The 22385-nt window shown below is 48.3% G+C and overlaps 1 protein-coding gene across 1 annotated transcript; it reads left to right on the top strand.

The window, feature by feature from the left end:
- The first annotated feature begins 6293 nt into the window (after positions 1-6293).
- Positions 6294-22069, top strand: LOC104033923 (scavenger receptor cysteine-rich domain-containing protein DMBT1-like). Its single transcript, XM_075725479.1, is given in 14 exon segments — positions 6294-6348; positions 7564-7907; positions 9105-9142; positions 9144-9406; positions 9874-10097; positions 10099-10201; positions 10627-10935; positions 16864-16869; positions 20001-20324; positions 20737-20742; positions 21131-21232; positions 21235-21368; positions 21370-21457; positions 22029-22069. Coding segments are annotated over 14 exon segments (2037 nt in total).
- The last annotated feature ends 316 nt before the right edge of the window (positions 22070-22385 follow it).

The following is a 22385-nucleotide window of genomic DNA, read 5'->3' as shown; positions in this document are numbered from 1 at the left end:
TGTGATTGGAAAAGCCTCCTGCAGCAACAAAGCTACAGAACCCCAACCCCACCCCCCCAAGCTCCACCCTGCAAAACACAAATACCCACTGGGATGACCACTGGTGCTACTAGAACATCCCCTCCACTTTCCAAGCCAAGAATGGGAGCTCTTCAAATACAGAAGACATGTCCAAGATGCACATGCATGGTCAGCTGAGGGCCAGGGGTGCTGTACAGGAGTTTAGGAAAGGCTGTGCAGACAAGACAGCGTGCCATCGCACCTCTCTTGGTCCAGCCTGATAGAGCCTAAACCAGGTGATGGGTTTCAATGAGGCAAGGCCAGTTGTGCAAGATGCAGTGGGATTTAGAAGCACAGCCTTGTCCTTGTGCTGAAAGAGGTGTAGTGCAGGACGGGCTGTCCCTGGGGACCACAGCCAAAAGCATGCCACATAACCAGACTTCTACAAGATTTAGATGATTGTCCCCACAGAGTGGCTTTGGGGAATCCAAGAAAGGGAAAGACCTTTGTGGACCTTGCCCAAGAGATGGCTCTGTGGTTTGCATACGCCCAAGCCTCCCCAGAGCCTGCAGGGAAGCCCAGCTCCTTGCAGTGGTGCAGCTGCCAAGTACTGCTTGTAATTACTGACAGCCTAACTTCCTGCTAGAGGCAGCCGGGGACAGCAGGGGCTGGCTCCAGGCTTGGCAAGACACTGTCCAGAGAGGGAAAGTTGTCCTGGGGCAGGTGGCAATGCCTTCCCTCCTTGTCAGTGGGGCTGACACATCCGTGTTGAAGTCTTGAGTGATGTCACAGCCAGAAGATGACCTGACTAAAAGGAAGTCTACTAGCCCTGTTAGCTGTGAAGGCTAGGCCACCTTTCTTGCACACCTGCTCATGGCCAACACATTCTGCCCAATGACCACCAGGTCAGGAGTTAAGACAGAAAGAGTAAGAGAGAGATAAAACTGCAAAATATTCTCTAAGGTCATGAAAGTTAGGACCATTTTTTTCCTCTTTTTTATTGTCAGGATGCTGAGTGCATTAATAGGCCTTAATTGCCCAAGCCTGGAGCCTCCAGCCACACCCTCTGGCCAGGGGCTCCACTTCAGCTCAGGGTTGGAAATTCAATCCTCACTGGAGCTCTGATGTGGGTGTGCCTGTTCCCAGCCTTGTTCCGGAGTTGTTGCTTGTCTTTCCTGGATTGACCTTGCTGCTGGCTCATTACCTGGTCTTCACCTGATGATTATTGTACTGTTGGTAAGTCCCATTGCTCTCATTATCCTTCTGTGCTCTTCTGGTGCAGTGGGACTGTTCCCTGTGGGTGAGGTCATTGGTTTGTCTGTGTGGTGGTGGCCCTCTGCTCCTGCCTTGTCTTCCTTTAGAGAACAGCTCTGTTCTTCCATACTCTAGTCAAATGCCTTCACTCACGTGCCGTGCTCCAAATGTTGGTGTGCCCTGTTCAAACACTTATGTTCAAGCCGCATGTGGCTCATCCTGTGCCTAGCACAATGTTCCTTTCCTTCCCACCCTGTTAATGCTGCAGATTGACATCAGTGCTGCAGCATGGCTTTGCATTGTTGTGGTTTAACCCAAGTCAGCAGCTGAGCACCACACAGCTGCTCACTCACCCTCACCCCTCCTGCCCCAGTGGGATGGGGGAGAGAATCAGGAAAAAAGAGGTAAAACCTGTGGGTTGAGATAAAGGCAGTGTAATAGGACAGCAGAGGAAGAGAAAGTAATAATAAATGAATATAGAAAACAAGTGATGCACAATGCAATTGCTCACCACCTGCTGACCAGCCAATACCTGAGGAGCAGTTGCTGTCTCCCAGCCAACTCTCCCCAGTTTCGATACTGAGCATGATGTCATATGGTATGGAATAGCCCTTTAGTCAGCTTGGGCCAGCTGTCCTGGCTCTGCCCCTTCCCAGCTTCCTGTGCACCTGGCAGAGCATGGGAAGCTGAAAAGTCCTTGAATAGCTGTCACAAATGCAGGTTTGTGAATCCTGCTGATTATATCAATTTACCATTAATGAGTGACTTTACACAGTTTGATTTAGTGAAAGTTAGAATTTACTTGTAGCAAATTGCAGAAGTTGATTGTAATATTTTTAATAGCACTCAATCATCAATGATTAATAAAGTGATTAGACAAAATTGATCAAAACAGTGACTTAATTACAGATTCAAAGATGGCAAGATTCACTCTATTACTACATGGAAGCGCATAAAGGAAAATTGAATTACACTGAATTGGAATGATTCATAAAGGGATTGCGTATATAGGGGATAAGGGGGGCCCTCCCGTTGAGTCCCGAGGTTCAGAATGGACCCCCTTGCTTTCTCAACTCCTTCTCAGAGAGGAGCCCAGGTGCGGCTGGGCCCACTCTTAGTCTCAGACTTGGTCAGCGGTTTAGGAGAGTAATGCTATAAGAATAGTACAACAGTATGAGAATCCCTTTGAAATTAAATCATACATCTACAGACTACTTAAATTGATTCACACAGGCATACACACAAACATGAATGCATATATGAAAATAGTATACCTGTTAAAAATTCCCCTCAAGTTTAGTGAAATACTCACGTCAAATGCCTTGGCATTTCTCAACAGGCGAGAGTAGAGCCTCAAGGAGTGAAGAATTTCAGCCCAGGCTCCGTTGTCAATCTTCAACAATGGAGTTCTGGTGGCAGCAGACTTTCGGAGTCTGCTAGTTTCGCTGACTCTGAGAGGCGTTTTGATCAGAGGGAGATCACAGAATCATAGAATCGTTTAGGTTGGAAAAGACCTTTAAGATCATCCAGTCCAACCATTAACCTACACTACCAAGTCCACACTAAACCAATCAAGGGTAGACTAGACTAAACCATGTCCCAGAGTGCCACATCTACCCGTTTTTTGAACACTTCCAGGGATGGGGACTCCACCACCTCTCTGGGAAGCCTGTTCCAATGCTTGACTACCCTTTCCATAAAGAAATTTTTCCTTATATCCAACCTAAACCTCCCCTGGTGCAGCTTGAGGCCATTTCCTCTCGTCCTATTGCTAACTACATGGGAGAAGAGACCAACACCCACCTCACTACAACCTCCTTTCAGGGAGTTGTAGAGAGCGATCAGGTCTCCCCTCAGCCTCCTCTTCTCTAAGCTAAACAACCCCAGTTCCCTCAGCCGCTCCCCACCAGCCCTGTGCTCCAGACCCTTCACCAGCTTCCTTGCCCTTCTCTGAACATGCTCCAGCACCTCAGTGTCCTTCTTGTATTGAGGGGCCCAAAAATGGACACAATTATTCCAGGTGCCGCCTCACCAGCGCCGAGTACAGGGGGACAATCACCTCCCTGCTCCTGCTGGCCACACTATTCCTCATACAGGCCAGGATGCTGTTGGCCTTCTTGGCCACCTGGGCACACTGCTGGCTCATGTTCAGACGGCTATGTACCAACACCCCCAGATCCTTTTCGGCCAGACAGCTTTCCAGCCACTCCTCCCCAAGCCTGGAGCGCTGCATGGGGTTGTTGTGACCGAAGTGCAGGACCCAGCACTTGGCCTTGTTGAACCTCATACAGCTGGCCTCGGCCCATTGGTCCAGCCTGTCCAGGTCCCTCTGCACGGCCATCCTACCCTCCAGCAGATGGACACTCCCACCCAGTTTGGTGTCATCTGCGAATTTACTGAGGGTGCACTCAATCCCCTCATCCAGATCATTGATAAAGATATTAAACAAGGCTGGCCCCAAAACATAGCCCTGGGGAACACCGCTCGTGACCGGCTGCCAACTGGACTTAACTCCATTCACCACTACTCTCTGGGCTCGGCCACCCAACCAGTTTTTTACCCAGCAAAGACTACACCCGTCCAAGCCATGAGCTGCCAGCTTCCTTAGGAGAATATTATGGGAGACTGTGTCAAAGGTTTTGCTAAAGTCCAAGTAAATGGCATCCACAGCCTTTCCTTCATCCACCAGGCGGGTCACCAGGTCATAAAAGGAGATCAGGTATACACTACTAATTAGCCAGCAAGCTTTTCTTATAAAGTTCCTGCTGGAAAAAAAAAAAAAAAAAGTGGTGAGCATTTCAGCTCTTCTTCCCTAGACAGACCCAAAATGGCATTATTCCTACAAGAACAAGGTATTATGTTCTCCACTATCAGCCAAAACCTGGCTCTTGGCCATTTGCTACCTTGGCTTGTTTTGGGATTCAGGTGTTACCTACTCAGCTCCCATCAGACTTGTGAATGGCTCCAGCCACTGCATGGGGCGGCTCGAGGTGTTTTGGGAACAGCAGGGGGGAACTGTGTGTGATGATAGCTGGGATCTGTCCGATGCCATGGTTGTATGCAAGCAGTTGGACTGTGGGGAAGCACTGTCAGCCCCTGGCTCGGCTTTCTTCAGTCAAGGAACTGGTCAGATCTGGCTGGATGACATGAACTGCACCAGTACAGAAGCTGACCTTTGTGCCTGCAGGACCAGACCCTGGGGAAAGCGTAACTGCAATCATGGAGAAGACACAGGCGTTGTGTGCTCAGGTAACTCATGTTTACACCCCTCCCTGCGTGACCCCAAGAGGCTGTGCTGTGTAAAGGGAGGTTTTTAAGCCTGTTTGCAACATTTTATTTCCCTATCAGTGCTACCCTTAGGGCTCAGGATGGGGTTGGCTGCTTCAGGTACTGACCTGTACCATGCCAAGGACAACATTATCCAGCTCAGTTCTACCAGTTAAACACTGTGTGTGAGGGGTTGTGGTGGTGTTTGTGCTTGTTCTGTTACTGGGACAGATCAGAGATCATGGTTTTTTTTCCCCTGATGCACATTATTCTCGCCTCTTATGCCATCACCATGAAGCTAATGGGCAAGGAGACTGAAGGATCTCCACCTGGATGCACATATTCTCCATGCACGTATTTCACAGCTGAAATGTGCCAGGGGAGTTGAGCATTTACGTGGCCTCTTTGCATTTGTATTTTGTGACAATCCTCTCTCCTGGTGGATGTGTTTATTCTCCAGACTGGGGCTGGGATGAGAAATCCAATTGTGGGTCATGTGTCTGTCAGCCAGTCCTAACTTGGACATCACAGCATGATGCTAATGAATGCTGAGCTCCAGAAATTGTGTGGGGAAGGCTTGAAGGTGTGCCCTACCCCTCTGCATCAGTGTTAACTGGGGAGTAAATCTTCATCAATTGGGCCATGGACCCCAGAAGGTAGAAAGGGGATTGGGATGTTCACAGGCTGCCCATTGCCCTCTTTCAGGTCAGTATTTCCCAAACACTGCTCCACTCAGCACTGAACAACAAACCAAATTTCCAAGTGCACATCCCCCTAGTTGGATCTGGAATGGGATTCAGCTCCATGTTAAGACCCAGACCAATATATGTCTAAATGCAAGTGTCACCAGTTAGGCTGGGTTGGGTGTCTTCCTGTTGCAAGCAATGGAGATCTAGGGTAGAGTCAGTTCCCTACACAGACTTGCCAAATGCAATTAGAGATGCCCTGGGGCATTTGACACAACCTGGCAGATGCAATACAGGCCCTAAGGGAGACCTTACAGAGAAGGAGTCTGGGAGAATACCTATGGCATCACATATGCTGCTGAATTGCTGAATACTTACTTGGGCAACAGAATCAAATGCCAGTATTTCACCAGCTGAGCAGCTCCACAGATGCCATTGACTAACTAGAATTTCAACACCCACCTCACATGAAGTCACCAGCAAGTCTATATATGGGTGTCTTGATCTGTGGCCAGTCCCCACCCCTGGAGTAACATCACAGGGGGAATTGCACAGTCCTATTTCATAAGGGATTCCCAATCTATGCTGTTTGTCTCTCAGATTCTGAGCTCTGAAACCACAAAGGAAGATACAGAACTTCATACTCATCAGCCTTCACCTTGTCAAGTCCTGGGCAGTGCCAGTGGAGATCTTTCCTTGCCTTTGATCTCTAGGCAATCTTTCCACATGCAATCCCTGATCCTGTTTTTGTTGTTGTTTGGTTGGTTTTTTTTCTTTTTTTTTTTAATGCAGAAATTAAAAAAACATTTAAGCTGCAATTAGTGAATGGTTCGAGTCACTGTGCTGGGAGAGTGGAGGTGCTTTACAGCCAGCAATGGGGAACTGTCTGTGATGACAACTGGGATATAATTGATGCTGAAGTTGTATGTTGGCAGCTGGGCTGCAGAACTGCTCTATCTGCTCCTTCCTCAGCTTACTTTGGGTGAGGGCCTGACCCCATTTGGCTTGATGATGTGACCTGCAAAGGAACTGAAGCTACCTTCTCTGAATGCAGTGCAAAACCTTGGGGAAGCCATAACTGTGCACATGGAGAAGATGCTGGCATTGTGTGCTCAGGTAAATCACACTCCACATGACACAAGTAGGTTTTGTGGGGTGTGGAGAGATGCTGGAGGTGCTGTAGGAGGCCCTGTTCCCTTTGGAGCAGCGCTGACCTCAACCACCAAGAGAACTGTAAGATAAAAAGTGATTCATACTGTTAAGCCCTAAAGTGGTCTTGCCTCTTCTCCTTAATTAAAACGCAGCACGACATGAGCCACTGGTAAAAGACAGAGGTGCTGCAGGAATTATTTGCAGGGCTCCCCATGCTATAGCACATGGCCAGTAGATGCCTGGGTAGAGCATCCTCTCTCATTGCAGGGAGCAGTGGCTTTGGCAGCCCTGCCATCCCACCCTCATGCCAGTAGACATAGTTCCTTCTGAAGTTCCCCCAAAACTCTTGCATTAAGTGAGGTTCTTCCCTTCACCTGCATTGTCCCACCCAGTCTATTAGTATCAGGTCCTCCCATGTAACTGGAGCCCCAAGGGTACACCTCCAAGTCTCCTTTCATGAGAGAAGGTCCTCTCCTTCCCAGAGCCACCAACTCCTTCCCAGTTTACCAGCTGTCTGGTCAAGCAAGAGGCAGCATATGTCACAGCTGGTTTACCATGAGGCATTTGCTGGTGGGCCAGTTATGAATATATTGATTGCTTGGACCACACCGGAAGGAGAAGAGTTGGTTTCCACCCGTCTTTCCTGTAACAAGGTGCTAATTAGTGCCTTTCCTCTGTAACCACATACAGACTTTTGCAAAGTTTGTAGGGTCTTAATATATTGAGAAATCCACATTTTGTTCATTGACTTGTAGGTAAAAACAGCATTAGCATGGAACTGAGAGCGCATAGAGATAGACAGTATGAGAGTGATTCTGGCACCTCTAGGTATCTAGCACCTTCTGGTGGGTGTTAAGGGACCTGGGACACCTATAAGGGGCTGGCAGCAAGACACACAGCAGACCTGAGACCCCTTGCAATGGCAGACAGAGGCTAGAGGATCTTAAAAGCACTAGACATCCATATTTAAACAAGACTGGGGCTTGCCGTCTGCCATCCCAAGTATATTTTAGTCTGTAAAAGCCATTGTTGAGCAGCTACTGTTGTGATGGTGGAGGAAGTGCTTGTGTTGCCTCTTATTGCAATGTTTTCCCAGGCAAAAACTGCGAGAGATGCAATGTTCATTGCCAGGAAGAGGACAGATACACCAGACTCTGCACCAGATACTTTCTTGAATTTTTTTTTTCTTTTTTTTCCCCTGTAGGCTTTGCAGAACCTGCCCTGCTTCAATTAGTGGGTGGATTGACCCATTGCTCTGGGAGAGTCGAGGTGTTTTATGGCCAGCACTGGGGAACGGTGTGTGATGATGACTGGGACTTGGCTGAGGCAGAAATGGTGTGCACACAGATGGGCTGTGGGAAGGCCTTGTCGGCTACCCATGCGGCTTACTTTGGGCAAAGATCTGGATCCATTTGGCTTGATGATGTCAGCTGCACAGGGACAGAAGCTGCTCTCTCCCAATGCAGAAGCACTCCTTGGGGAAGCCATAACTGCGGGCACAGAGAAGATGCTGGCGTGGTTTGTACAGGTACCCATCACTCATGGCATGTCATGGGAGAAGCTGTTTGGGGTGATCCTTTCAGACAGGTCCTGAGGCCCAGGTCCTTCATCACAAATAGGTCTTCCAAAGAAAGTGACACAGAGTGCTTCAAAAGTGCTTCGGAAAAAGATGGGTTTAAACCTATAGACAATTCTGACCTCTCTTTTCTCACTTAAGTCTTTTTCATGGATTGCTTCTGGAGGCCAGTTTGCTATAGCAGACAGAGGAAACACTCCTTTTGGAGTGTTTTCTCAGCTCAGCTACTCTTCAACACAGTAATTTTGCACTTCTTATAGTGCAACAGTATATAGTGTAGAATGTGAAGTAGGAAGGACCTTCTTGCTGATTAAGTCAGCTACTGCCCAGTCCACCCATGGCTGCCAGCTCTGGGTCTCTCTCTTCTTTCTCTTGTTCCTCTTCCTTCACACAGATTCACAAAGCCACATGTCAGGGATGCCTGTACATCTTCCAGTCCACTGCTCTGCCCAGCCAGTCCTGAGCAGTTCCCATCGGCAGTTGCGTAGTCTGAGGAGGAGGTATATATCTCAGACTGTAGATGTGAAAAATGCAGATGTTAAATCTAAGTGTGGGTTGACTTCACACCCCTGAAGGAAATAGGCACCTCCAGTGAGATTTATCTGGCCTGTCTCACAGTCCCCAGAACCAGATACCTGATGTTCACTAACACCAGAGCTAGAAAACCTCAACACTTCTTAGCAGTCCTCAACCAACTCTTCCTGCTTTACCAAAATTCTGATCCCAGATGCTAAGACTCCTTAACACAGCCTAGACCATAAGGCAACGTGGTGCTTCTGGACCAGTGTTAGTCCACAGGTCCCTGTCCCTTCCCAGCTCAGCTGGCCAGCCCAGTGCTACTGCCCCTAGTCTGGTCCACCACAATAAGAGGCTGCAGGCATAACTGTCATCTTCTGGTGAGACGAATGTTCAAACGGAGCTGGCTGATTTTAGTAGGGGCTAGTCAACAAGAGAGGTCAGCTGAAGACCACCACTAAGGGACTGAAATTGCTGCAAGGGTCTGCTGAGCTGATATGAAAAAGTGAGCAATGTCTGTCTTTGCCAGACCGATGCAATCCAGGAGTGAGCAGCACAATGCTCTATCCTATCAACACAGACCAAAATACAACAGATAACTGAGGTCTTCATTCTTTCTCAACATAGGATTTGCTGAGCTGCTTCCAGTCCAGCTGGTGAATGGTTCAAGCCAATGCTCTGGGAGAGTCGAGGTTTCATGAGCAGCAGTGGGGGACCGTCTGTGATGACAGCTGGGAACTGACAGATGCTCAAGTGGTGTGCAGGCAGCTGGGCTGTGGCACAGTGGTCTCAGCCCCTGGCTCTGCTCAGTTTGGACGAGGAACTGAACTGGATGATGTGAACTGTGCAGGGGCTGAAACCATCCTCACTGATTGCTGGGCACGGTCTTGGGGAGACCACAACTGTAACCACGGAGAGGATGCTGGTGTGGAGTGCTCAGGTACCACTAATGCATGTCATGAAGTCTGGGGTACGAGGGATGGCCTGTATTTGTAGGAAGGGTGCCAGTGGCCCTGGACTTCTGGTGGGGACTGGGGTACTGATGACTTTGTTGGCCAGTCCTGATGGCCAGGCTTGTAGAGTCTCACAAGTGGGGACTCAGCAGTCTCAAATGCAGAGTTTCCACCAGTGCTCTGTTCCCTCCTCCCCATTTTGGTGCTCCGCTGTTAGGGAAGTAAGCTGGGTGGTCATCTACAATCACCCTGCAGGTGACTGATTTATTGCAAAAGCTCCAGCCAAGGATGTGGGATCAAGCTGTGAGGCCATAGGCATCTAGTGCCACTTTACACATCATGGACCCAAGCCCTGTTGGCTTCCAGACCCCTGCAAGGAGGGGTTTTGCCCTCTCCACAGAGCTCTGAAGCATGCAAAGCTCCTCAAACGCTTTGCAATTGTGTTTTGGTCCAGGTGTTGCAGAACCAGCTCCCATCCGGCTCGTGAATGGTCCAAATCGTTGCACCGGCAGAGTTGAGGTGTTCCATGAGCAGCAGTGGGGAACTGTGTGTGATGATGGTTGGGATACAGCTGAAGCCAGTGTTGTGTGCAGGCAGCTGGGCTGCGGGGCAGCACTGTCAGCCCTGAGTTCAGCTCATTTTGGGCAAGGGCCTGACCCCATCTGGCTGGATGATGTGAATTGCTCAGGGAATGAATGAAGCTGCCCTCTCTGAGTGTAGGGCCCAGTCTTGGGGGTCCCATAACTGCAAGCATGGAGAAGATGCCGGTGTGGTGTGCTCAGGTAACCCCTCTCTGTGTCCATCTGTATGACAGGGAACATTTTCTGTTTCCAAGAGGGGTATTCAAGTACCACCTCAGCAGCAAGATCTGTCTTGAAGGGTCCTGAATCTGGCCTGTGAGCTCTCTTTCATCATAGTGGAGACCTGTTACAAATTACCCGGGGGTTTTTTGGTGCGTGTGTAGCTGTTTCTGCAAATAGAAGCTGTGCGCTTTCCTTGGCTTGGATTTCTAACTTATATTCTGCAGAATACAGTACACTGTCTGTTGTCCACTTATCTCTGAATACAAGAACTAGGAAAGATATCCCAACATTATGCAACTTGATAAATGCATCCTGGATGTCACTAAGCTCACATACATTCTATATTATTTTTAATCATGCAAATGGCAACATAATGTATATTCGTGACCTTGTTTTTTTCTTCAGATATACAAGAATAGCTCCACTGTGGTTGATGGACGGACCAAATCATTGCAGTGGGAGAGTTGAAGTCTTTTATGGCCAGCAGTGGGGAACAGTATGTGATGACAGCTGGGATATAAGTGATGCTGAAGTCGTTTGCCGACAGCTGGGCTGTGGGAAAGCACTATCCACTCTGGTCTCTGCTTATTTTGGAGAAGGATCTGGCCCTATCTGGTTGGATGACGTGAACTGCACAGGGACTGAAACTGCCCTCTCCAAATGTGAGACCACTCTGTGGGGAGTCCATAACTGCAGGCATGGAGAAGATGCTGGTGTTCTGTGCTTGGGTAAGTCTCATGTGTGTCACCAGCTGTTCAACTTTTGGGGTATGTGCAGGGATGTTTGAAATGCCATAGGGTACCCTCTTCCCATCTTATGACTCTAAAACCATAGTACTGTGCAGAGGAAGTGCTTTAAACAAGGATGTGGGTAAATCATCTCTGTTCCTCCCTGCTTCCTATTCAAAAGCTCATCACGATGCTGTGATGCTGCAGTCCAGCCCGCTGCTGGCTGTGCAGAAGAATTTAAATTTACGACTCTTTCCCACGTGAGGTACCAGTAAACCTGGTGGCATTGCAGGACTGGTGTGATTCATCCTGTTACAGAGGGTGTAGAGTCACTTGGACTCTTCTACTGCAGCCAGTGACAACCCCAATGAACATATCACACTTGAAATATGAAGATACACTCTCCATTTTTCTCTCTCTTTTCTCTTCCAGGCAAGAATATTAAAAAAACTTGCAGAAATCCACTTAATCTACCTGTCCTCCTCCCTCACTTGTTAGAACCATCTTCATGAAACCTTGTTTCACCAATGTTTTTCCAGTGTCTTCTCTGAAACCTCCACAGTTGAGACAAACTTCCTGTATTGCAGCACTGCACTTTGTTGCCACTAGAAGGAAACCCTGAGCTCACTACCATTACCTGGAACTTATTCTACAGCCTCTTGTCTCTTTGCAGTGCGCAATGCTACCATTTATTCTTTGCATCTACCATACTGTTATGTCCCTTTTCCATTTCCTCGGCCTCTTCCCATTTCCCTCGAGACACATTTTTAAGCCTCTTCTCATTCCTGTCATTCTTCTCTGGTTTCTCCTTAACTGTTGGGCATATTTCTTTCCACCTGTCATGCCAGCTGAGGCTTTGCCAGTGCTGAGCAGCTCTGCAGGCTTGGTTTGCATACCTTGTAGTCAGCACTCCCATTTACACATGTCGGTGCCTTTCTCAGAACAGCATGACACCGCAGAGTGTCACTCTCAATCCTTTATATCCCTTAAATCCGTTTGTGAAGACTTGTCACTTAATTCATTCGTCTTCATCCTCTATATGACCATTTTACCTCTGTCGCAGATGAATGGAATGCACCTCACTCAAAAGAGAGAAGAAGCAATATGTTTTATTGAGGTAAAATAAGTTCAATATGTTTGATGGAATTTAACAAAGTTTAACAGTGTTTTGACAAGATTCAATGAGTTTGATGGCAAGGTTCACCTTATTAATTACTGCATGGAAGAAACATACAAAGGAAAATCGAGTTAGGATTGAGTTAGAATGAGACACAAAGAGGAAGGAGGACCCTCCCACTGAGTCACAGTGTTCAGAGTGGACCCCTTGCTTCCTAAACTCCTTCTGGAGGCTACGTGTGGCTGGGCCCAGTCTTAGTCTCAGACTTGCACAATGGTTTATGTCTAAGGGAATTATCCATACAATGTTTATAATAATATTGAGTAGCTACATGGATTAGTAATGTTTCATTAGTATTAATTCAATGTGCTATCCGTCATTTCCCAAGAAACTGTCACAGGTAAGGGATCTCCCTGCCTTAGGTAAGGAAGGATCTCTTAGTTTCAGGTAAGGAATCTCAAACCTTGGGAGGAGGCCCCGCTCAAGGGGAGAGTCACCTGGCACGCAGTCCAGCTGCAGTTCAGGGAGAGCTCAAATTGGGCCCACCCTGATGGTAACGTTTATAGAGTGAAGTAGTTGGCTGCTAGTCAATAGTATAGACAAGATAGAAGTCTTTGTTTTAGCTCTGGTATCCTGTTCTGTACTTTGGTTACCTTGCATTTTGGGGTTTTGAAACCACCTTTTGGAATATTTTTTCAAGGCACCTTCACTTCCTTGTATGTGAGCCAGGGGCTTTCCAGCTCACAAGTTCACCACAAGGACATGAGGCCTGTTGCTTCTTAGGCAGCCTGAATCAAAGTACAGCTAGGAGTCAAGTGCATCCATCTGTCGTGGTTCAGCCCCAGCAGCTCAGCACCATGCAGCCGCTCGCTCACTCCCCCTGGCCTGGTGGGATGGGGGAGAGAATCGGAGGAGTAAGAGTGAGAAACACTCCTGGGTTAAGAACAGTTTAATAATTGAAATAAAGTAAAATAGTAATGATAATAGTAACAATAAAATAATAATAATAATAATCAAAGCAAGTGATGCACAATGCAATTGCTCACCACCCACCGACCGATACCCAGACAGTTCCCGAGCAGTGATCGCTGCTCCATGGCCAACCCCCCCCCCCCCAGTTTCTATACTGAGCATGACGTCACATGGTATGGAATAGCCCTTGGGGCAGTTTGGATCAACTATTCTGGCTATATATTAACCTACTATATTATTATATTAACATTATTACTATATTAACATAGAGTTAAGAGATAACATACAGTATTATATAGCAATTAATATAATACAATTCAGTTCGTTGACTATTTTCACCCAAAATCAAATTCCTTTGAGGTACACATTGGACTTCCCCATCCTTTCGCATCCCCCACCAAGTGCACCCAGGTTCTTGAGCAAAAGCAATCCCACAAATGGGTCTGCCTTTGCCTGAGGGGGAGGTCACCCAGACTGTCTTCCCCAGCATATTTTTTATGTGCACTACAGGAACTTTATCTCCTTCTACAGTACGTAGAAGTTTTGATTGGGCAGGGCCAGCTCGATTGGCAGATCCCCTGGTGTTGACTAACCAGGTGGCTTTAGCTAAATGCGTATCCCAATGTTTGAATGTCCCACCACCCATTGCTCTCAGGGGAGTCTTTAACAGCCCATTGTATCGCTCGATTTTCCCGGAGGCTGGTGCATGACAGGGGATGTGATACAGCCGCTCAGTGCCGTGCTCTTTGGCCCAGGTGTCTAGGAGGTTGTTTTGGAAATGAGTCCCGTTGTCTGGCTCGATTCTTTCTGGGGTGCCATGTCGCCACAGGACTTGCTTTTCAAGGCCCAGGATGGTGTTCCAGGCAGTGGCATGGGGCACGGGATATGTTTCCAGCCATCCGGTGGTTGCTTCCACCATGGTGAGCACACGGCGCTTGCCTTGGCGGGTCTGTGGGAGTGTGATAGAATCAATCTGCCAGGCCTCCCCATATTTATATTTTAGCCATCGTTCACTGTACCCGAGGGGCTTGAACTGCTTGGCTTGCTTGATTGCAGTGCATGTTTCACGCTCATGAATAACCTGTGCAATACTGTCCATAGTTAAGTCCACCCCTCGGTCACGAGCCCATCTATATGTTGCATCCCTTCCTTGATGGCCTGAGGCGTCATGGGCCCACCCAGCTATAAATAATTCACCCTTCTGTTGCCAGTCCAGATCCACCTGAGCCACTTCAATCTCAGCAGCCTGACCCACCTGCTGGTTGTTTTGATGTTCTTCAGTGGCCCGACTCTTGGGTATGTGAGCATCTACATGACGAACTTTTACAACCAGGTTCTCTACCTGGGCAGCAATACCTTGTCATAATGCGGCAGCCCAGATGGGTTTGCCTCCGCATTGCCAGTTGCTCTGCTTCCATTGCTGCAGCCACCCCCACAGGGCCTTTGCCACCATCCATGTATCAGTATAGAGATAAAGGACTGGCCACTTTTCTCATTTAGCAATCTCTAAAGCCAGCTGGATGGCTTTCACCTCTGCAAACTGACTCGACTCCCCTTCTCCTTCAGCAGCTTCTGCAACTTGTCGTATAGGACTCCATACAGCAGCGTTCCACCTCCGATGCTTTCCCACAAGACGACAGGACCCATCAGTGAACAGGGCACATTGCTTTTCATTTTCTGGCAATTTATTATACAGTGGGGCCTCTTCAGCACGTGTCACCGCCTCCTGTGGTGATATTCTAATGTTTTTTCCTTCTGGCCAGTCCATGATCACTTCCAAGATTTCTGGGCGACTGGGGTTTCCTATTCAAGCCCGTTGTGTGATCAATGCAACCCACTTACTCCACGTAGCATCAGTTGCATGATGTGTAGAGGGCACCCTCCCTTTGAACATCCAGCCCAGCACCGGCAGTCGGGGTGCCAGCAGGAGCTGTGCTTCAGTACCAACCACTTCCCAAGCAGCTCAAACCCCTTCATACGCTGCCAATATCTCTTTCTAAGTTGGAGTAAAGAGGGCTTTGGCTCCTCTGTATGCCCAACTCCAAAACCCTCGGGGTCAACCTCGAGTCTCCCCTGGTGCTTTCTGCCAGAGGCTCCAGGTAGGGCCATTCTCCCCGGCTGCGGTGTAGAGCACATTTGTAATATCCTGCCCTGCCCGGACTGGCCCAAGGGCTACTGCATGAACTACCTCCCGTTTAATTTGTTCAAAGGCTTGTTGTTGCTAAGGGCCCCATTTGAAATCGTTCTTCTTCCGGGTCACTTGATAGAGAGGGCTTACGATCTGGCTGTAATTTGGAATATGCATTCTCCAAAAACCCACAGCGCCTAAGAAAGCTTGTGTTTCCTTTTTTCTAGTTGGTGGGGACATAGCTGTTATTTTGTTGATCACCTCCATTGGGATCTGACGACGTCCATCTTGCCATTTTATTCCTAAAAACTGGATCTCCTGTGCAGGTCCCTTGACCTTACTTTGTTTGATGGCAAAGGCGGCCTTCAGAAGGATTTGGACTATTTTCTTTCCCTTCTCAAAAACTTCTTCTGCTGTATTGCCCCACACAATGATGTCATCAATGTACTGCAGATGTTCTGGAGCTTCACCCTGTTCCAGTGCTGTCTGGATCAGTCCATGGCAAATGGTGGGGCTGTGCTTCCACCCCTGGGGCAGTCGGTTCCAGGTGTACTGAACACCCCTCCAGGTAAAAGCAAACTGGGGCCTGCACTCTGCTGCCAAAGGGATGGAGAAAAACGCATTAGCAATGTCAATGGTGGCATACCACTTGGCTGCCTTTGACTCCAGTTCATATTGAAGTTCTAGCATGTCTGGCACGGCAGCACTCAGCGGCGGTGTAACTTTGTTCAGGCCACGATACTCCACTGTTAGTCTCCACTCCCCATTAGACTTTCGCACTGGCCATGTGGGACTGTTAAAGGGTGAACGAGTCTTGCTGATCACTCCCTGGCTCTCCAGTTGACGAATCAGGTTATGGATAGGAAGCAGGGAGTCTTGATTGGTGCGATATTGCTGCTGGTGCACTGTTGTCGTAGCGATCGGCACCAGTTGTTCTTCGACCCTCAGCAACTCCACAACAGAAGGGTCCTCTGAGAGACTGCGCAAGGTGGACAGCTGTTTAATTTCCTCTGTCTCCAAGGCAGCTATACCAAAAGCCCACCGGTATCCTTTTGGGTCCTTGAAATACCCTCTCCTGAGGTAATCTATGCCAAGGATGCACGGAGCATCTGGGCCAGTCACAATGGGGTGCTTCTGCCACTCATTCCCAGTTAGGCTCACTTCAGCCTCCAGTACAGTGAGCTGTTGGGATCCCCCTGTCACTCCAGAAATACAAATGGGTTCTGCCCCTCTATAGCTTGATGGCATTAGCGTGCACTGTGCACCGGTGTCCACTGGAGCCTTCTACTCCTGTGGGTGTGATGTGCCAGACCATCGAATCCACACAGTCCAGTAAACCCAGTTGTCCCTTTCCTCCACCTGGCTGGAGGCAGGGCCCCTCTAACTCTGGTCACAGTATTCGCTGTTCACTTCCTGTAAATGTGAATCAAAAGTCCCTTGATTAAGGTCGGAAGTAAAATTAGCCCTCTTACTCTGTCTGGGGAACTGCTCACTGGAAACTGGAGCTGCAATTTTCCTGGGAGAACCGCCTTTTGCAAAAGTTTTTCCTTGTAACTCATACCCCCGTGCCTCTAGGGTTGAGGTGGGTTTTCCATCCCACTTCCTCATGTCCTCTCCATGGTCACGCAGGTAAAACCACAGTGTGCCCCGTGGTGTGTATCCTCTATATCCTCTCTCTTGAGCATAAGGATGTTGACTCCTAATGGCTGAGACACTGGTCCGTGCAGGTGGGGAGTAGGACAGATCCTCTCTGAGTTGTTGGAATTCTCGGGACAGTTTTTCCACAGCCCAGACACAGGCCCATAGGGAGGAAGAGGTACTTTCTTCATATTCCCAGAGTTGTCTAGCCACTTCATCCACCTTTGGTGCCCCATCATCTTTCCAGGCCAGTATTGCCAATGAGTTGGCATACGATGCTGGTGCACTCTGTACCACCTTCCTCCACATGGGTCGTGTGCACCTGACTTCATCTGGATCTTTGGGGAACTGCTTATCATTCAGGTCACTATAAATCACCTCCAGCAGGCTTAATTCCCTCAGGTACTGGATACCTTTCTCTACGGTGGTCCATTTGCTTGGGTGGTATAAAACATCCTCCTTGAAGGGATACCTTTCCTTCACGCTTGACAGAAGTCGCCTCCAGAGGCTGAGCGTTTTTGCCCCTCTTCCAATTGCTTTGTCAATGCCCCCTTCCCTGGAAAGGGATCCCAGCTGCTTGGCTTCCTTACCCTCTAAATGCAGGCTACTGGCCCCGTTATCCCAGCATCGGAGCAGCCAGGTGATGATGTGCTCTCCTGGATGACGACTGAAATCCTTTCGCATATCTCGCAGCTCACTCAGGGATAGGGATCGGGTGGTTACCATCTCATTTATGGGTTCTTCCTCCTCTGGTTCTCGTGATGCCCTGGTTCATCTTCATCCCTTACTAAACAAGCTGATTTTCTTGTGTTTTTTTTCTTCTGTATAGGGGCAACTGATACCGGCGCAGGTTGGTTCTCTGGTTTAGCCACAGTGCCTGTTACTGGGGTTGGAGTAGTCGCAGTGCCTGTGGCTGTGGTTGGAGTGGCCGTGGTGCCTGTTGTCATCAGATTCCTACACCTTCTCTTTCCCTTGAGGGTTCTGAATAGTGTTGACCACGGCTCGATAGGCATGGGCCAGTCCCCAGCATGTTGCAAGAATTTGTGTCTCTCTGGAGTTGCCAGGGTGACAACATACCTTTTCCAAATACTTTACTAGTTCCTCAGGATTCTGCACTTGTTCAGGGGTGAAGTTCCAAAACACTGGAGCTGCCCACTGCCCTAGGTACTTGCCCATACTATCCCCCACACCTTGCCACTCATAACTCTGCAGCCTTGGGGCAGATCTCTGGATGATATTCTTAAATTGCTTACTGACCTTCATCAAAACCGAAACAGTATTCCCAAGAAATAGCAATAGATGTATCTTGACTACCCAAGGATATTCAAGATACTGAAAAGTTATTGTAATGAAGGAGGAAACTTCATACAAGAAGGTAGCGAAGGTGCCATTCTGTATTTCCTCCACAAAAAACCTCTCAGAGGAAGAGGTATAATTGCTAATCCTCTCCATAAGGTGATACCTGAAGTACAGTCATGGCTTCAGTACAAACCCAAGATACCAAATAGTGCTCAAGGTCAGTGTTTTAATAACAAATCTCCCAGGCAAAACATCACTAATCACTGCAGAGCACAACAAACTGCAAAAACCAACACCGATCTTTAACATGTACAGCAAAAAAAGGAGCATGGTGCAGATCAGATGAACTAATATTGTGACCGGCAACTGTTAACGGATTCCTTAACACACTCTGGTTAATCTGTTGTTATCTCAAACCCTTCGTGCCCCACGTTGGGCAACAAAAAGGACTGTCGTGGTTTAGCCCCAGCCAGCAACTCAGCACCACGCAGCCGCTCGCTCACTCCCCCTGCCCCGGTGGGATGGGGGAGAGAATCGGAGGAGTAAGAGTGAGAAACACTCCTGGCTTGAGAGAAGAACAGTTTAATAATTGAAATAAAGTAAAATAGTAATGATAATAATAACAATATAATAATAATAACAATATAATAATAATGACAATAATAATAATAATATACAAAGCAAGTGATGCACAATGTAATTGCTCACCACCTGCCAACCAATACCCAGACAGTTCCCGAGCAGCGATCGCTGCTCCCCGGCCAACCCCCCCCAGTTTCTATATTGCCCATGACGTCACATGGTATGGAATGGCCCTTGGGTCAGTTTGGATCAACTCTTCTGGCTGTGCCCCCTCCCAGTTTCTTGTGTGCCTGGCAGAGCATGGGAAGCTGAGAAGTCCTTGACTGGCATAAGCAGTACTGAGCAACAACTAAACCATCAGTGTGTGATCAATATTCTTCTCCTACTAAATCCAAACCACAGCACTATGCCCGCTACTAGGAAGAAAATTAACTCTATCCCAGCCAAAACCAGGACACCATCACAGCCTCCCAGCAGAACCTTTGGCTTGCCCTTGCAGGAGATAAACTGCTTTCCTCTGGTTACTTGTCCACATCTTGAAAACACCCTGTGGATTCACTGACTAAACACACATGCCTGTCTCTGAATTAAACATCCTGCTGTCCCTTTGCAGCCAGTGAGGACTGAGTCAGTGTAGTCAATGGCTGGATTTGGCCCATCCTGGTGCAGATGCCCAAAGCACATTAAAGAAGTTGCAACCCAACAGTGCTCATTTCCTTCCATTGACTATAAAGGGTACCAAGGGTCCTCAGCAGAATTGTAAAAGTGGGTTCAGTTGCCTAAACATAGGTGTCTAGTGTCATCTGAGATGTCCCACTATATCTTACCCAGTCTCTAATTGCAGATCCAGAAGGGCACCAATCTCCCTCGAGTCCTGCATCAAGTCTGCTAACTCCATTGGGTTGTTTGGGATTCCCTGGGCATCTCAGATGGCACCAGGTACCAAAGCTCAGGAAAGCCAATTGGTCCCTGGAAGTTTATGCTTAAGGGCTCCAAGTCCTGCCAACATGAATCATACCCAGCTTTCTCACTGTTCTCCTGAAGAGTTCTCTCCTGCTAAAGTCCTTTCCCTTGGTCAGTAAAGTTACCCATGTTTGCTGTCTGGGCACAGGTATCTTTCTAGTCAAAGACAGAGAGGGAAAGAAGTCCTTGGGTTTGGACAGCACCTTTCCTTGACTCTTGGGAAAACAACCTCCTTGAACTTTCTTTCTCCATGCTTGTCCATGTAGGTTGTACTAAGCCAATGGATACACGCTGCTTTTGCTGACGTGGCTAGCAGGAACACGTTTGCCAGAATAAAACTTACCTGGTCTTACCTTTTTGGTTCAGGTGTTCCAGAACCAGCCCCGATTCGACTGGTGAGTGGTTTGAATTTCTGCTCCAGGACAGTTGAGGTGTTTCATGAGCAGCAGTGGGGGACCGTCTGTGATGACAGCTGGGAACTGACAGATGCTCAAGTGGTGTGCAGGCAGCTGGGCTGTGGCACAGTGGTTTCAGCCCCTGGCTCTGCTCAGTTTGGACGAGGAACTGGCCACATTTGGCTGGATGATGTGAACTGTGCAGGGGCTGAAACCATCCTCACTGATTGCTGGGCATGGTCTTGGGGAGACCACAACTGTAACCATGGAGAAGATGCTGGTGTGGAGTGCTCAGGTACTGTTATGCAATGTAATGTGGGATGCAATGGGGGCTATGTTTCAGGAAGAGTTGTCTGTGGCCCTGGGGCACACGTTTTACCATGATGTTGCTTTTAAATGAGATACAGGAGGAGTGAATCCAGTGGTATTTTAGATTCCATAGGGGATCCAAGACACCTGCACAGTGCTGAGGAATATGAGGAAAGACCCGGTGCTCCTCTGGAGCAGCAGCTGGAAACCAGGCAGAATAAACTGGCTCCCAAAACAGGCATGTGTATTTAGGTAGCTAAAATCCCATCTGCATATGGGCCAAGCGGGGAGAAGGCAGGCCCAGGTGCTGTGGGGTGATGTGCGGGAGGGTTGTGTTGAGTAATGAGGTAAAGGGCACTCTCCACTCTAAATCACAGTGGCACAGCATCATGACAGAGAGACCTGTGCCACAGTGGCTGGGGAATATTCCTGGGAAGGTGATTTGGGGAAGAAAACCAAGGGGGACAGGGTGCCCTGGCCATCCTTGACCGTTGCAGAAAATGGGAGCGTTGTGTAGCCAGTGATGGCCCTGGCAGCATCTGCAGCTTACCCTGGGGCCCTGAGCCAAGAGTTCAGGCCCTGAGTTCAGCTCCTTGAAGCTCTCTCCGGTAGTAATCTGCTGAAGGTACAAATTGGCTCATCGAGGTAACAAAGCTCACATGATCTGGTGATCAACATCCATGACCACAACTTTTTTTGGCACAAGACCCCTGTGAGGTGTTTTTGCCCTCTCCACAGAGCTCTGAAGCATGCAAAGCTCCTCAAACACTTTGCAATTGTGTTTTGGTCCAGGTGTTGCAGAACCAGCTCCCATCCGGCTCGTGAATGGTCTGAATCATTGTGCTGGCAGAGTTGAGGTGTTCCATGAGCAGCAGTGGGGAACCATGTGTGATGATCATGGGATACAGCTGAAGCCAGTGTTGTGTGCAGGCAGCTGGGCTGCGGGGCAGCACTGTCAGCCCTGAGTTCAGCTCATTTTGGGCAAGGGCCTGACCCCATCTGGCTGGATGATGTGAATTGCTCAGGGAATGAATGAAGCTGCCCTCTCTGAGTGTAGGGCCCAGTCTTGGGGGTCCCATAACTGCAAGCATGGAGAAGATGCTGGTGTGGTGTGCTCAGGTAAGCCCTCTCTGTGTCTCAGTCTCAATGCTGTTGGAAAACATAGAGGAAAGATTTTCATCCTTGGTGGAAGGTCTTCTCATGCTGCTTCTAGTGTGTGCTCTTAATCATAAACCTATTCTTGTGTAATTTATGCAATGCTCATGACCCTGGTCACCACTGGAAGCAGATCCAGAAGTATGGAGTTACCATTAGCAAGCCTCAGGCTGATAGCTGTATCAAGGTTTGTATCCTCAGCTCCTGAAGGCTCCAAGACTTTTCCAGGGCTGGACAGGCCCTGGAAATTGCCCATTCCTGCTGAGGTACAGGCTTGTTGTGTCATATAGACAAAGCCACCCCGAGTCTACACTTTTACATGAAGATCACAGGTAGAACTAAGTAGTGTTGTCAGCAAGTCGTGGTCTCTGGCTGATTGGGAAGTCCATTTCATTCTATCATGACCAGCAATAAAATGTCCCATTTCAGGATTCATAGAGAATTTTAGAAACCTGAAACCACTGAATGTGTCTTTGCAGTGCTTGTATCTAAGTGCTTTTTCAGTTTTCTCTTCAGTCTCTCTTGCAATCTGCAGTCCTGAAGAAACCTCTTGCTTTGTTAAAGCAAGGCTCGTAGGACAATTCAGGTTGAAGGGACTACAGGACGTCTCTACACCAGTCTCCTGCTCACAGTGAGGTCAGCTATGAGGTCAGACCAGCAGACTTTTATCCAGGCTTGAAAACCTAGTCTAATAGTCTTTCAGGGCAATCCTAAACAATCCCAATATTTTCTTTAAAATCAGGCATCCTGTTTTCTCAACTTTTAGCCATTCTTGTCTACATTTCTGAGATGTCAGAGTGAGAAGCTAGCAGAGATCTCCTGGAGTCCCTCCTTCCTTTCATGAAGAGCTTTGGGAAACTTCAGGAGAACTCAATGCTCTTTCAAGAGGAGT

The sequence above is a fragment of the Pelecanus crispus genome, chromosome 31, assembly GCF_030463565.1.
Source record: "Pelecanus crispus isolate bPelCri1 chromosome 31, bPelCri1.pri, whole genome shotgun sequence".
Taxonomy (NCBI): domain Eukaryota; kingdom Metazoa; phylum Chordata; class Aves; order Pelecaniformes; family Pelecanidae; genus Pelecanus; species Pelecanus crispus.
This window is presented reverse-complemented; position numbering and strand designations above follow the sequence as displayed.